The 15,708-nt window shown below is 56.6% G+C and overlaps 1 protein-coding gene across 1 annotated transcript in view; it reads left to right on the top strand.

Moving 5' to 3' along the window:
* The window catches only part of LOC102454183 (uncharacterized), a 76,194-nt gene extending 62,827 nt beyond the window's left edge, over positions 1-13,367 (top strand). Inside the window, exons 6-7 of the mRNA XM_089773507.1 lie at positions 12,642-12,774; positions 12,872-13,367. Coding sequence (XP_089629633.1) covers positions 12,642-12,774; positions 12,872-12,897 — 159 coding nt within the window. The 3' untranslated portion in view covers positions 12,898-13,367. The remainder of the gene's footprint in view (positions 1-12,641; positions 12,775-12,871) is intronic.
* The last annotated feature ends 2,341 nt before the right edge of the window (positions 13,368-15,708 follow it).

Here is a 15,708-nt window from a genome sequence, read left to right as displayed (position 1 = left end):
AGCCCTGCTGGCACAGCTATGCCGCTGCAGGCTCTGAGGTGTAGACACTGCCTTCCAAGCCAAGGTCTGGCTGTGCCGGGAGGCGGTCACAGAAGACCCCTAGCGGGGGCTTCCTTGAGTGCTGACAAAGCCACTGACATTCGCCTTCCTGCTCTCTGGGGCTTCCCAGCACCCTGTCTTGCTGGGCCAGCTCCATGGTCTCCCCCAGCCCAGGCACAGAGCGGAGATCCCTGCCCCCTGACGAGCAGTACAGACACTGAACCTCTTCAGGTCCAAGGAGAGTGCAGTTTAGGGCCCAGCTTCCTGGGACGCCCTCCCCAAATGGGATCAGCACCCCAAATGAATCGTTCAGGCAAGCCCCCTTTGACAATGAAAGGAGGATGTGCACACCTATTGCTCCTCCTGGTAACAATTATTTACACTGGGCTTGATTGTAAATCAAGGTGATTTTATTAAGTTCAAGCAGTAGGAGGTAAGTGGTTATAAGTGAGAACAGGCAGAGCAAAGTAGGTTACAAATTTAAGATAACAGAAAACGGTTGGCTAATTCTGACACGAAAATCTCAGTAGATTTATTACAAACTCACCCTAAAATTGTTCTTATTCCAGCTAAGCCTCCAAACCAGGGAAATTCCCTCTCCCTGGGGTCTCTGGGGCTATCTCTACACTACAGAGTTTTTTCAGAAAAACAGCCGTTTTTCAAAAAACACTTGTGGAGCGTCCACACCTCAAGCATGTTTTTGTGCAAAAAAATCGAAAGAACAGAGGGGTTTTTCCGACATGGGTATTCCTCATTCTGCGAGGAAGAACACCTTTTTGTAAAGGAGCTCTTTCACACAAAGGCATGTGTGGACGGAGAAGAGGGGGGTTTGCGCGGAAAGAGGAAAAAGGAAAAAGCACAGGTGCCTTGGTGGCCATTCTGTGCATTGCAATCAGAGCTTACTTTTGAGAGCGTCCGTGCAGTCTGGACGCTCTCTTTCACAAAAGCCCATCACTTTTTTGATGTGCTTTTGAAGTGTGGACGTGCTCTTGTGCAAGAAGTTTTTGCGGAAGATCTTTTCCAATAAAAGCTTCTTGCTCAGGAAGCCTGCAGTCTAGACGTAGCCTAGTTCACCTTCCTGGGAGGGCCATGCCAGCCAAAGACCAAGAAACTCCCAGCTTCCTATTGTTTTATAGATACCACCTTTCCATAGACAATTACTTCGCCTGCCCCTCCCAGTGGGGTGGACATGTGACTTCTTAAGACCAATCACTGCTAAGACTTAAAAGGCAAAAGAAACCGTTTACAGGCGGTTGTCCAGACATTGTGGCATCCGGGTACTGGAAACACCCCCGATGGCTTTCCATTTACACATTTAAAACCATAAAGCATTCCATACTCCAGATGTCTAACCTTACACACAAGAATGATGTGTACACCAAAATAAGACAGACAGACCCAGCGGATTATGACATGGAGACTGATAGGTCGCATGCGGCAATTTGTCCCAAGCATCTTTGAGTTATGCATATTAGTGTCCACAAGTCCACTTCATAAAGCATGGTGGGGACAGTCCATCACACCGGCCCTTTCAGGTGTGGCTGTCCCTGTGCTCAAGGAACCTCCAATGCCAAGACTGCCAGTCCTGCCTCACACCCACCCTATCCAATTCCCTGACCACGCCATACCAGCCGCAACACCTGTGAGGGAGGAAACGCATCAGCCTTGCACAGCGTGGGTCCTGGGAGGTCCCCCGTCAAACATAACAACAAGCAATCAGGAAAGGAAAAGAAGCACCCAAAATAGCCCCTTATGCCACCAGCAGCTGGGGAGAACTCAGCACTGCTTGCTTGCCTGGCAGGCCACACAGCCCTGGTAAGGTCTCGGGTAATTGTAATCAGAAGAGAAACCTGCAGCAAAAGGGGGAGCAGACGGCTGCTGCGTGCCAGGTTGGGGGGACAGTCTCACCAGAAATCCTGTCTTAACACCAGTCTCTGCCCCTTCCCCGCCTCTCTGAGTCAGGGGTGTGACACACCCACAGCGATGGAAGAAGCGTCTGGTGACCTAGTTACCGTCCCTCGGGGAGGAGTAGTTCCTGCAGCGATGGGAAACCCCCTGCCGGCGGCATAGGCTATACCGCCACTAGTGCATTACACCAGCAGGTCTATGGCGCAGGAGTCACGCTGTGTAAACAGGCCCAGAGACGGATGCAAAGTCTAGAGGTGCCAGTCCCTGCTCTTCTGCCCGGTGTCGCTGACACTGGGGCAGAGTGAGTCCATCACAACCCAGGGCAGCTTTGCATCTGCTTCACTCCCTCCCTCTGTGCTGGGACTGCCCGAGGGCAGGCAATGGACGATGTGGGGTAACAATTCAGACCTTTCGCTGGGGGCAGATGGGGCTAAGTCATGCTCTTCAGGGCCGATGCCTCGTTTCATTCTGTATCTGCACAGCACTAGCACATGCGGTCCTGGGCGATGCTCCCTCTAATCTTTTCCATCCATGAGCGGAATAAATTGTTCGATGTGCACAGAGGCACGTGTGATGGGCACCACCAGTAGAAACACAGAAATCCTAGGGGTGGGCGCTCTGCCAATCAGCTGGGCAGCACTGGACTCTCTCCTGAGCGGCTGCACAAGCGCCCAGCTTACAGGGAACCCTGGTGCTGGGCCATCCCTGGTCTCAGAGGTGCTGTAGTAACACGTACTAACGAAAAAGAGCATCAATGTTAAGGTGCTTTGGGCTCCTCGGGGGAAGATGCTGCTGGAGTCCAGAGCACTGTTCAGTGCAGCCTACCCCAAGTACCCCGGGACTGAGGCACAATCTCCATTCATGCACAGATCTGGCTTTCCACAAAGTTCTGGCTGAAGCTAGCACAATGGAAGTAGTTGACTGAGTCGGTTCCCAGGCCGGTCCTCCCCCTCCTCCTCCTCCTGGGAACTCTGGAGTTAGCATGTGTTTCGTGCGGCATTGCGTGCTTCTTTTGGACCTGGCGAAAGACAGGTCTCTGTCTGGGCTGGGGTGGTTGGTGCCCCCTCCCTGCCATGGGGGCATATTCACTGTGATCCTTAGAGGGCAGCACCCCTGCTCAGCACTAACAAAGCAGGCTCTGGACTACCCTGGGATGTTAACGGTGGCTCCGGCAGGATGTCTCTGGATCAGAGCACCAGGCCCGGGTGCCCTCCTTTCTAATCCCTGGGCCCTACGGTGTCCTCATCCTTTTGCTCCGTGCCGCAGTTAACGAAGAGGGGGCTGATTTGAGCCCCTTGCTGGTGCAAACACTGGATCGATGTCTACAAAGGCAGGTGGGGCTCCCCGGTAGTAAAGTGACTGGCGACAGCCCCTTTAAACAGGGATGAAATTTGTTCCACTTCCCCCCCAAGATTAGCCTCGAAAGGCTGAGATTCCTGGTCCCTGGAGCAAAGCTCCCCCCTCTTGCCAGTGCTACACAGAAACCTGCAATCTGGGCTTTCCCTTGGCTCTGCATTCTCTCTGCCATTGCTTGCAGCAGCCCTGGCGTGGAAGAGGGGGCAGCAGAGGTCTGGTTAAAGAGGAACAGGCAGGTTTCCAGGAGGCTTTGCAATTAAGATTCCAGTGAACACTCCATTTACTGTAGGAGAATCCAATAACCATGGATCACTGGGCGCCTGGTTTTTCTGGATCGGTGACAGTCGAGGCGGCGATGTGTGTGTCTGACCAGGGTTCTAAGAGGAACATTCATAGACAGCCAGCTGGGGACCAGCTCAAGGTCTAGGCATTTCCTAGCCCCTCAATGGGCCTCGATCCAGTTTCTAGGGGGATTGGTGGTTCCATCATGAAAGCGCCATGCTGCTGGTCCCAGGTGGGCGGGGTTGGCGAACGTGATGGACACTTGTTTGGCTGTTTGCCTGCTTTACCTTCCGGGGAGTAAATTGAGGACCTTGCTTGCTAGGGTTGCTGATCCAGCACCCTACACCAGTGGTCCCCAACCATTTGGGGTTGCCGGGCGCCCGGGGGGCGGGGCCCCCCCATAGCTGCATTCCGGGGGCCGGCGCTCTCCCCTCAAGCGCCGCGCGCCCGGGGCCGGGGCTAGCGCTCTCTCAACCCCCCTCTCCCAAGCGCTGCGCGCCCGGGGCCGGTGCTAGCGCTCTCTCCCCCCCACTCCCTCAAGCGCCGCGCGCCCGGGGCCGGCGCTAGTGCTCTCCCCCCCCCCCTCCCGCAAGTGCCGCGCGCCCGGGGCCGGGGCCGGCGCTAGCGCTCTCCCCTCCCCTCCCCTCCCCTCCCCCAAGCGCCCCCCCCCTCCCCTCCCCCAAGCGCCGCGCGCCCGGGGCCAGGCCAGCCCTGAGCACTTGGCGGGCGCCGCCAAAGGTCCCCGCAGGCGCCATGGCGCCCGCGGGCACCGTGTTGGGGACCACGGCCCTACACTAATGCAGAGGTGGGCAATACTTTTTGAGCGGGGCCCAATTCAGAAATTTTTGAAGTGGTCGCAGGCCACCCTGGAAGAGGCGGGGCCTTGTATGGGAGGGGCGGGGCCTTTAAATAGAGGAGTTGAAAGGGCTGGAGCCTCCCCTGGAGCTCCCAGGCATCACCTTAGGGGGAAACGGGAGCTGCGAGCCCTTTCAATTCCTGCTATTTAAAGGGCTCGCTGCTCCTGGCCTGGGAGCTGGGGACGGTTCAGTTTAAAGGGCCCGGGCCTTCCCCTCAGCTCCCAGACAGTGCGCTGGGGGCGGGGCCTGGAACAGCCACATGGGCCGGATCTAAGCTCTCGGCAGGCTGCATCTGGCCTGCTGAGTGGTTTTGCCCACCCCTGCACTAACAATTCATACACCAGCTGGAGGAAGTAAAGGGGGCTGGTCTGGTGCTTGGAGCTTTGCCTAGGCCTGAGGTAAAGCTGGGTTCAATTCCTGCTCTGCCTCAGGTGTTCTTTAACCTCTCCATGCCTCAGTTTCCCCTCTAACATGGGGATAGTGGTACATCCCTGCTTCACAGGTGTAAGACATTGGCGGGGCCATCTAACTACTGTGGCCAGGTGATGGCTAACTCACTGAGTTCTTGTTTGAGAGGACGGTGGAGTTACTGTAGCCTGTTTAGCCCCACCCAGGCAAAGCCCCTGGCTCCGCCCACCATCACTCAAGCCTTGGCTGGAATGGAAGGGCTCAGGCGGGTAAGAGGGGAAGACTGGCTATAGGGATGGAGCAGGATTCCTGGGTTCTTCTCGGCACGCTGCCTGGCCTGGGCAGTCGCTTCCCCTCCCTGTGTCCAGGTCTCCCCTGGGAGGGGCCCTCTGGGGTTTGCTGCATAAATGCTTGTCAAGCGCCTGGCCATCCTCAGCGGGAAAAGTCTGGGAAGGCACCAAGTGGGTGATCACAGGGGGGCTTGTACCAGGGCCCCTAGGGGAGAGAAGAGCTGGTCTCGAGGGAGGAGGGGGGTCGGGCATTGGACTGGCCCTCAGACGGGGGGTTCTATTTGTTACTCTGTCCCAGGCGAGTCACTGTCTCACACATCGCTGCTGTGGGCCTCAGTTTCCCCATCTGCCCTTCCCTCAGAGGGGAGCTGTGGAGAGGAATTGGGCGCTGTGTGTGTGAGGTGCTGCTGGGGGCTATCGCAAGGGGCTTTGTGTCACAAAGAGGCCAAGTTTGCTCCATGACAGGCCGCGTCTGTGTCACACGCCCCGTTGCCTAGGCCCCCGCCCTGCAGTCCTCCCTCCTGCTGGTCCCACGCTCTGGGGACGCTTCTCTCGCACGGGAGTGATTCAGCCCCAGCCCAGCTGGTGTCAGACCAGGGGGAACAAGAGAGGCGCTGGGCAGGGTGGGAGTCACAGCCCAACCCGGGTGGTGCAGCCGCAGGCCCGACAGGTGCCAGCCTCCTGTTTCAGCGCGTGACCTTTCGGCAGGCGCTGGCCCCCGGCTGACCCTGTGGCTGGCTCCAGGTAGCAGGGCGCTGAGCCGGCTGCTGGCAGGCAATGCGCTCTCACACCTGCACTCCAGTGGGCGGGCTGCATAGTTCTCGCGCTGAAAGGGGATGGAGGAACCACGTCTGGGCAGCCAGAGACACAGAAAGCACCTGCGTGCCAGGCGCCGGCCGCACAGCCCCGTAATTGGAAGAGACAGGACGAAACACCCCGCCTGGCCTCCCAGCCTCCCTTGTTTTACCCCCTTGCAGCTGAGTCCCCGTGGGCGCAGTTCCCTCCTGTGCCTTTTGGGGGTCGCTGGTGGGCAGTGGGAGAGGAGTAACTAGTTTCCTCTTGCCCACTCCCCCTTTTCCCCCCAGCAGCCAGGCAGCTGGGCATGGAGCCCCCTGCGGGAAAACTCCGTCCAGTTCCCACCCTCCTCTCTGCTTTCACAGGGAACATTCCCCAAACCCGAGGGTCTGCAATGGCCTGTCAGCTCTCGGGGGGAGGGGGGGGGGGGGCGGTTGTCACAGGAATCATTACATGGGCACAGCTGCAGGGTTTCAGAGTCTTTGCTCCTGGCCGTGAGAGGGGTAGTTAATCCACTTCCCCAAGGAGCGGGTAGCCAAGGAGTCTTTAGTGCTGCTTACGCTGGAGCTCAGCCTGGCATAACTGTGTCTCCCCGGGGGTGCAGCTGTGCCAGTGTTAAGCTTTCAGTGTAGACCACCCGGAATAGGTTATTGCTGCTCCTGCCCCGATCCCAGGCTAGTTCTGCCGTGATCCCAGGCTGCTCCTGCCCCGATCCCAGGCTAGTTCTGCCGTGATCCCAGGCTGGTCCTTTCCCGATCCCAAGCTGGTCCTGCCCCGATCCCAGGCTGAAGACCATGTCTGAGTGATCCTCCCTGCCCTCAAGCATCCTCCCTGCCCTCCAAACACCTGTTTGTGGTGCGGAGAGCCCCTCCCAGCAGCCCTGCTTGTCAGCCGGGGCCCACCCCACCTCCGTGGCTATTTATACAGATTTGCTAATATAGCTCGCAATCTCGCTATTGTCATTTCAAACACTTGAGAAGTTCACCACTTCCTTTCGCGCCCCTCGGCGCCGGCGCCCTCGCTCGCTCGCTCTCATTCACCGGCCCTCTGCTCTCATTATCTGCCTCATTCATCAGTTCTCTCTCACCCTCCCCATCTCGCTCTCCTCTCCAGCCCTGCGATGAAGTCGATGCGCAGGAGATGGGGAGGGGGGGGGTTTCAAGGCCTGAACAAATGCAGCCGTGGTTCATTCAGTGTTTCACTGATACAATTATTCACTTTCTAGTGCGGCGCACCAGTCCCAGACCCTGCACAGATACAAAACAAGACACCGTCCTTGCCACAGGAAGCAGCCTGTAGGTTGCTTATTTCTTTGTCCAGCTGCTTGCTTTGGTTAGAGCATCTGACTCCCGAACAAAGCCCGACAGCCGGGCACAGAGGGTGCCGCGATCAGATGGGTGCCATGGAGAATGGCAGGCATGGGCAAGGCACCAGAGTGGGGAGCAGGGGGTCTAGGCGTGAACCCCGGTGCCTGCATGACCTTGGGCAAATCGTAGCGGGTCAGGTGTTCCACGCTGGCGGAGCATCCAAGGGAGGACTGGCCTTGTGCCACAGGCGGAACACGCTGCGTGCTGGGCTCATCTGAAAACCTGGTGGGAAGTGTTCCTGGCAGCTGGGCCCTCCTGAAAATCTGGCCCTGAGCTCTTTGCCCTTCAATCACTCTGGGCTGCCTGTTCCCTGTGGCGAACGGGGCTCAGCCTGACCCTACGGCTGGGGTTCTGCACTGCGTGTGAGGTGCCCAGATACCACGGGGATGGGAGCCGTGAGTGAGGGAAGCAAATTTCTCTTGTGAGAGCCCTGGCGTTGTGGCCAGACCTATGTGATGGCCGGGAGCAGCCAGCAGCTGAGCATCCCGTCTGATGCCAGGGGTGTGGGCAGTCGTGATGCCACGGTATGAAGAAGTGGCAGGGGGGGACTCCCCCAAGTGCTTTACACGCTGCTGTGGTTTTCCAGCCAGGTTTGGGCCAGAACTGAGCAGCAAATGAAATGAAAATCAAGAAAAAGAAAAATCCGGGGGAGGGCGAGCAGGAAAGTGAGAAGGCAGGTTTCAGATCATGCGGAGGGTGGCTCCAGGGCCCAGCTGGGCCTGGCAAGGAACTAGAGGCTGGGCAGGGGGGTCCCCTACTCTTGCAGCTGGTGCATGGCTGGGGATGTTCCCCACTCTGATTTGCAGTGTCCTGCCGGCCTCCCTTTGCCTCCTGGTTGTTTCAGGGTAAGCGGAGCCCTTAGTCCCTCCCGTGAGTACAGGAGCAGGGCACCTTGCTCTGGAGGGATGGCTCTGTGGTTCGCATCGAGGCCTGCCCTGACGCCGACTTCCTGCACGGCCTTAAGTCCGTGCTTCAGGGCCTGGTTTTAAAGGTTGTGAGGTGCCTAATTGCCATCGAACTCCACAGGCTCCAACACCCCTTAAAGAATCTGGCCCTTGGCCTATCGGGGCCTTCGTTCCCTGCCTGCAAATGGTGGGTAACAGGAGCGCCCGCCCCCCCGGGGCAGAATGACGAGACATACAGTGGGTGGGGGGGAGGATGTGGGAGATTCAGAGCTTATGGCCGTGGGGCCCTGTCTCTGCTGCGGATGGGGAGACATGCCGGTCGTACTGCCCCTCAGCATGCTGCTGAGCAACGGATGCACAGGGACCCCCTCTCGTGCTCTGGCAGCCCCCATCCAGGATCCTCCTGGGCTTTCACCCTTGGGCTCCTCCTGGGCTTTTCACCCTTGGGTGCACGAGGGAGTCTCCACCCGTTGAATGTTGACATGGCTATTTTTAGCCCCAGAGCACAATCCCCACGAGCCGCGCCTGTGGACCAGGGCTCTGAGACCTGGCAAGATGTGGCGTTTTTGCAGCGTAGCCCTCCCAGATCCTGAACCACCAAACCCTGGGGTCCTTGCTCCCATCTCAGGGCCGGTGGTCTGGCCTCTGATGTGGCTCAGCGTGGGGCCAGCTAGCAGAGGGATCCGGCCATCAGCTGGCTGATTCCTCTATCAGAGTCACCTGGGGGCCTTTCTGATCAACCCGGCTGTCTGCCTGCCCAGAGACGCAGCCTCCTGCCTGCACCGGCTCTCACGGCGGCATGAATCCACAGAGGTGCGTGTACAGGCAGGTGTGGGTGCCCGTGCCTTGGCAGGAATGCAGCCACAGGCGCAGAGATGGTACAGGGACAGCCACACCCCACAGGCAAGCTTACGTCCTCAGCAGAGTAGGGGTGTTCCGGGCCTGCTCATTCAGGGGCCTGTGTTCACAGGCGGATGCTCAGGCAGTTGCACGCACATTCTGGGGGACAAGTGCGTACACTTCCAGGCTTGCCTGCAGATGTAGGACCTGGACTTCCCAGTGGGTAATGCACACAGGGACAGATGTCTGGGCGGGCAGGCCTGTAGGGCCAGATCCAGTCACATGCATGGTGCAGCCTCACTCATAGGGACAGATGGTCCCAGACTCAGGCCTGTGCATTCATCAGCAAATGCCCCTTTGAGGAAGCAGCTGATGGGCATTTTCAGCAGTGACTCTACCCCCATCCGCAAGGCTGCCTTGGGGACTGCTCCGTGGCTTGGGGTGTGAGCAGAGGGGAGGGATGAAGGAGGATCCCCCTGCTTCTCCCTCCCCCCTCGAAAAACCTTCCCTGATCTTTCACCTCACCAGCGCCTCTTTTAGAAAGTGACGCGGCCTTCTCAAATAAAAAGATGAGAGAGAAAACTGGCAACCCCATTTCCTGCCCCATGCTCTCTCTCTGCCTCCAAACACCTGGGGCTGCAGCTGCATGAAATTCATTGCTTGATTTTAGAGGTAGAGTCAAAAACACCAGAGAGTAAAAGGAGCAGGAGGGGGAGGTTTGATGATCACACACTCCAGAAAATGATTTGAATCTCGTTCAGTTGCTGGATGCAGATTTTGGGGAGGGGGGGGGAGGTGGAGAAGGAGCTGATTTCAGTAGCACCAGCCCCAAAAGTTTACGCTGAAAAATCACGAGATTGTCTTACAAATCATGAGATTAAAAAAAAAAAGACAATTGGGGTTCTTTTTGTTCACTTGTGGGGGCATGCTTTCAAGCTTTTCTCTGCAGCCACAAGGGCTAGGAAAAATGTCTATTTTAGAATAAACGAAAGCTGAGCTTGTCCCATAGTCATGGCCTTACGAAACAACCAAAACCAAACATCACAAGACTTGTGATAAAATCGTGAGAACTGTTGACACTTTGCCTGGCCCAGAGTCAACTTCCCCCCCCTTCTCCCACACCCCTGAAGTCCCATTTTAGCTCATCATCCAGGTCCTATCTGAGTCCTTGGATCCAAGGGTCTCAAAGTGTTTTCATCTCATAACCCTGTGAGGTGGGTTGCTCATTGCACACCCCAGAAATGCAGCCACCTCTGAGGTGGAAAGCAGCCGCTGTTTATCTATGCAGCCATTTAGGACAGGAAGTGAAAATGAATCCAAGTGCCACTGCAGGGAGAAATTTTCAGAGGGCAGAATGTAATTAACCGGAGTGGAATGAAGCCGACCTGCTGTGGCTAACAGCACAGTGCTGCTAACTCTCATTAGTTTTCTCCTGAGCTGTAATTTTTGGTGTATTTTTGAAAGCCCAGCTCCTGGAATTGAGAGAGCGGCTGAAAGGCTCAACTTTTGCTGATGAGAAATACCAAGTTTCTAGCCTTCCTGGTTGTAGAGAAGCGAGTGCCACTGGAAGGGTCAAAACCAGGAGAGAATTAAAAAGGACCCCACATAGAGAGGGTTGCCAGGTGTCCAGTTTTGAACCGGACAGTCCGGGATTTCAGCTTTCTGTCCGGGAAACAAATTGAGAAAATACCGGACATAGAAATGTCTGGTATTTTCTAAGTAAGTTTTATTATTATCAGGAGTTATCAGTATATAATTGCGTACTGCCTGGCTGTTAGACACATTCACACAGTGTGAGCACGTCTACCTGCCTGGCAGTATGCAACTATGCAGTGGGGGGGGCGGGGCTGGGGCGTGATGGAATCCCCGGGGCTGGACTCACCTGTGCACCCTGCCAGGACCGTGCGCGGGATGGGCAGCACCCCGGGATTTGGGCCAGCCCCGCTTCCCACCGGCTGGTTCCCCCCGGCCAGCCCCACTCCCCCCAACCGCCTCCCGGACAGTCCTGCTTCCCGCCAGCTGGTTCCCCTCCTTGCCCCCAATCTCCTCTGGCCAGCCCTGCTCCCCCAGACCTCCTCCCAGCCAGCCCAGCTTCCTGCCAGCCGGTTCCACCCCGCCCCCTGTCCAATCTCCCCCTGCCAGTCCCGCTCCCCCTGACTTCCTCCCGTCCAGCCCTGCTCCCCTCCCGGCTGGTCCCTCCCCCCATCCCGTTCTGAAATCACACATGTCCGGTATATTTTTGACACCCATCTGGTAAGCCTACACACAGAACCCCTTTGAAAAGATAGTTGCTATTAAACCAGCCTGGGGCTTGGTGGAGCCTGTCTGTGATTTTTGAAGGTGCGAAGTTAGCCACAAACACTGCCTCTTGCTCCTGCATAGGGCAGTGGGACCAGGCACAAGCGATCAGCCGGGTTCGGTTTCAGCTCTCCTACTTTCCAGCAGCGCCCCGCAGTACGTGATTTTACCACAAGTCTCTTGGGGTCTGCGGCTTTTTCTTCAATCCTCGGCTCCGGGAACCGGCGCAGGGAAGGGCGGGACTCCACCAGCACTGCCAAAGGGAAGCTGCTGCTCTTTGCCGTCACGGAGAAAAGCTTGAAAACCCTCCCACGACTCCAGTGCCTGGAGGCAAAGAGCCCCAGAGCCCTTTGGAGGGTCTGGCAAGGGCCAGGGACCGGTTGTGCCTCCTGGGCTCGGGGCTGAGGGAGAGGGATGCGTGTCACATACTGACGGCCACGCCCCACTCCCTGCAGCACGTGGGGGGGTGCCCAGGCCCGCCCACCTGATCCTGCCGACCTGTAGGCTCCGAGAGCATCCCCCACAAGGTGACCTATAGGTGCCCAACCCGAGTCGTCCCACTGGCTCCAGGGGAAGCTGGTCGAGCTCCCGTGGGCTGCCAGGCAGCAAGCGAGGGAGCTGGAGGCACCACCATGGGCTTTCCGTCTTGGTGCCCTGAGGAAAGGTCTGGCTGGCAGCTGTGGAAGCTGCTGTTGTTGCAATGAACTGGGGAGGGGCAGGCTGAATTGAGGGAGCCGTGCCCCTCTGTGTCTCTCCCTTTGCTGGCCTCCTTCCCACCCCATGGCTCCCAGGGCCTCTCTCCTGACGGCTCCAGCTGCACCGCCCAAAGGGGGAAGTAAAACAAGCGAGCTGGCAGCGCGGCGTTCCCCCAGGAGCGGAGCAGCTGCAGGGCTGGCCGGAGTTCAGTTTCTCCATTCCTTTCCTGCGCCGGTGCTTTCCCTGTCAGCAGCTCTGCGCCGTGAGCACCTGGGGAGCGACACACCTTTTCCCTGCCTGCCCAGGTGCCTGGAAACGGGCCACTCTGCTGATGCCTAGAGGGCAGAGGAAAGCAAAACACGGCTGTTGCGCTGGGATGCCCAACCCAGGTCAGGGCCCCGGGCGCGGCACAGACACCTAGCGAGAGGCAGTCTCTGCCCCAGCGAGACTAGAGGTGTCACTTGGAGCGTCAGCTCGCTGAGGCAGGGAATGTCTTTTTCTTCTGCCTGCGCAGCGCCCCGCACGACGAGGGGGAGGGGACCTGAGCTGCAAGGGGCGACCGACGTTCAAACACATCACAATGATTATTCCCCTTTACAGATGGGGAGCCTGGGCTCAGAGACATTCAGTGACTGGCTGGAATCGCAGAGACGATCTTCGGATCGACATCTCCCGAGGCCCAGCCCCCCAACCAGCCCCCTTCTCCACGAACACGCCTTCAGCTCCATCACGGGTGAGTAACAGAGCCAAGCAAAGACCCCAACTCCCAGGTTCCGCGCTGGAGTCTTTTTCTGCCTGGGCAGCCTTACCATTGATTTCTTCCCCCAAAGGATGTGCCGAGCACGTTTGGAAATAATGTCGGGATCGTTTGGCTGGGTCAGGCCAGCCGCCCCCAGGCCAGGAACAGCCACTTCAACGCAAGGAGCAAGACCCCCCTGTGTGAACAATAACGGATTGTGTTGTGTGTACAGCGCCTTGCACAATGGCGGCCTGGTCCATGCCTGGGGCTCCGAGGTGTAGCATTCATACAAATAACAATAATACAATAGTAGCTTGCCTCTGGGGAACTTTTCCTGATCTCCGTCACTGAGTGGGTGGTTCGTGCCCTGAAACAATGCGCCTTTATATCCCATAGACATTTCCATCCTACCAAACGTAACTGGATTTTCTCATTCGGCCATAGACATGCCTGAGTCTTTATTGTATCCTGAAAAATTCTTGGCTTGAATGAGACCTTGTGGCCATGAGTTCCGCAGGATAAATGTACACTGTGTAAAATAAAGCATGTATTGGCTCTTTTTAAAAGGGCGCTGCCCTTCAGTTTCATCCAGTGGCCTCTTGTCCTTGTAATTAGGTGAAAGCGTAATGGTGATTCCCAGTATGGGGCTAATTGCAGTCACTCAGTATTCCCATTATGCTGTTAGACATGGAGGCCTCACAGCATCTTCTCTATCCTGGGAGATGATGCACATAAGTCTAGGATGCAAATGCAAATGCTCTTATGGACTAGATCAGTGTTTCTCAACCAATGGCACGAGTACCCTTGGGGTACTCGAGAGCAGTCTGGGGGGCACGTCAACGCATCTGAAATTTGGAGAAAACTGAATTTTTGTTTTAAGTTTTACAGCGCTTTATTATTTTTGTACTTTTTACACCCAAAAATTTCATCGCCCGCCTGGCTATGATTAAGTTGTTTAAACAAATGTGTTGCAATGGGAGAAAAAAATTTGTGTGGCTGAAAAGTGTAGGTACTGGGGGTACTTATAATTTAGTTTTTTTTAAAGGGGTACTTTATAAAAAAAGGTTGAGAAACACTGAACTAGATGGCCCCTTGAGGTCCCCTGCTGCCCTACATTTCTACGATTTCTGTGATTTACGAGGTTAAAAAAAAATCCACCTTCTGCAGATGTTCTCTTCTAGTTGCTTTACATTTGCTGCTTCCGTGAAAATTCCTGCCTCATTGGCTGGAATAGTGACCTGTGGTGAACAGTGGTGGGCTGGAGGGGTGTGCAAGTGAGGGGAATGCAGTTATCTGCTCCAGGGAATACCAGCGGGCAAAGAGCCGAACTGCTGCTCCAGGGAGTTGCTCCTCTGTGTATTATTGTGGCCTACTACACAGAGCACTGGATTGTGACTTGGCGCCTGTTCTCGGTTTTTCCCAGTGACCTCAGGCTAGTCACTGCCTTGCACTGTGCCTCAGTTTCTCTATCTGTAAAACAGGGATAATTATAGTGGCTTCCTTTGAAAGTGCTTTGGGATTGACACTGCCTTGCTCAGGAAGTAAAATCAGTGTTAACCAAACCCCACCTCTGTGCCAACCCCACATGTTCATTCAGCAGTGCTTTTTCTAGGTGACAGATCCATGCCTGGGAGGAGGCTCCCAGCAACTGGACTGGCAGCCCAGTGGCCCCTCCACGCACAGTCCCCCTGGGAGCCTGCCTGGGCACCAGCGCAAAGGCCTCTCCATATGCACAGCAAAAGGGGGAAGTCACTGTGAGGAGGGGGGAGGGGCTATTGCGCTGGGGTCAGGGTGGGGGTGAGAGCCTGGCCCAGACCCCCTCGGAGGGCGACAATCTGGCGGGAGCCTCCGCTGTCTTTGATACGTGTTCCAGATGGCAGGGCAGACTCGCTGGAGTCATGAGGATGCCGGAATGTCAGGGCCAGCTGGGTTCCTCATTTCCAGGTGGAAGTTCTCAACTCCCCTCTCCCTTCGGCAACGCGGTTCCCAGCCGGCTCAGCACAATCCCAGCCCATTCGTTTCAATGGCTGTCAAACAAAAAGTCGGGGCTTTATTTGCCCCCTGCTCCCCTGACACACTGTTCCATTTCTTATTGGGGGGGGTCACTTTTGGGGCAAGGCGAGCACTTCCCAAGAGGGCAGCCGGGGGGCCGGCTCCTGCAAGAGGGGGTTCAGCGTCTGCCCCAAGAACTTGCTGGGTCTCGGCCTGAATTGTTCCCCCTTCGCCCATCCAAAACCGATTTGTGGTCTTCCCTTCGGCGAGAGCCATGGCGGGAGGGACGAGGCGGCTGCAGGCCAGGCGGGGATTGGATTGTGGTGCAGCAGCTAGGGATCAGGCCTAGAGTGGCGGCCTGAGGCTGTTTTTAATGAGGGATGCTTCATCTGCAGAAAGCTGCCAAAGGCTTCTCCCTTGTGGGTTATACCCAGCCCAGCGCTTACCTAGAAAGGGAGGGAGGGGATGAAATACCTGAAGGGTCTTGGGAACAACTGGGCAAAGGTCTGTGCCCCCAAAGCCAACGCGGTCCTGGGCTCAGCTGCATGCTGGTTGCAGTAAGAGCACAAATACAGAGGAACACACATGCTGTACTCACACCCCACCCCGTGAGCCACACCACTGGAAAAATGGACAGTAACATAGACACGCACCTCCCTGTACAAACAATAATATGGGCACACACCTCTTCCCAGCCTAGTACAGATGGCCAGCAAATTGTACACACATAGGAACAGTAAAAATCAACACAGACACACGCGTGCACACAGAGGCATGTACTGACAGTAATACACACCCTCATACACATAGTAACACACACACGTGCCTAGCCAGACAGTAGTGCACACACCATGAGATGTGCCCATCCCCAGATGCTCAAACATGCATCTGTACACCTAGTAGCACTGTCCCCCCCATACACACAGACGCGCACGT

The sequence above is a fragment of the Pelodiscus sinensis genome, chromosome 26, assembly GCF_052426305.1.
Source record: "Pelodiscus sinensis isolate ZL-2025 chromosome 26, ASM5242630v1, whole genome shotgun sequence".
Classification (NCBI taxonomy): domain Eukaryota; kingdom Metazoa; phylum Chordata; order Testudines; family Trionychidae; genus Pelodiscus; species Pelodiscus sinensis.
The sequence above is the reverse complement of the archived record's forward strand: the minus strand, read 5'-3'. Positions and strand labels throughout refer to the sequence as shown.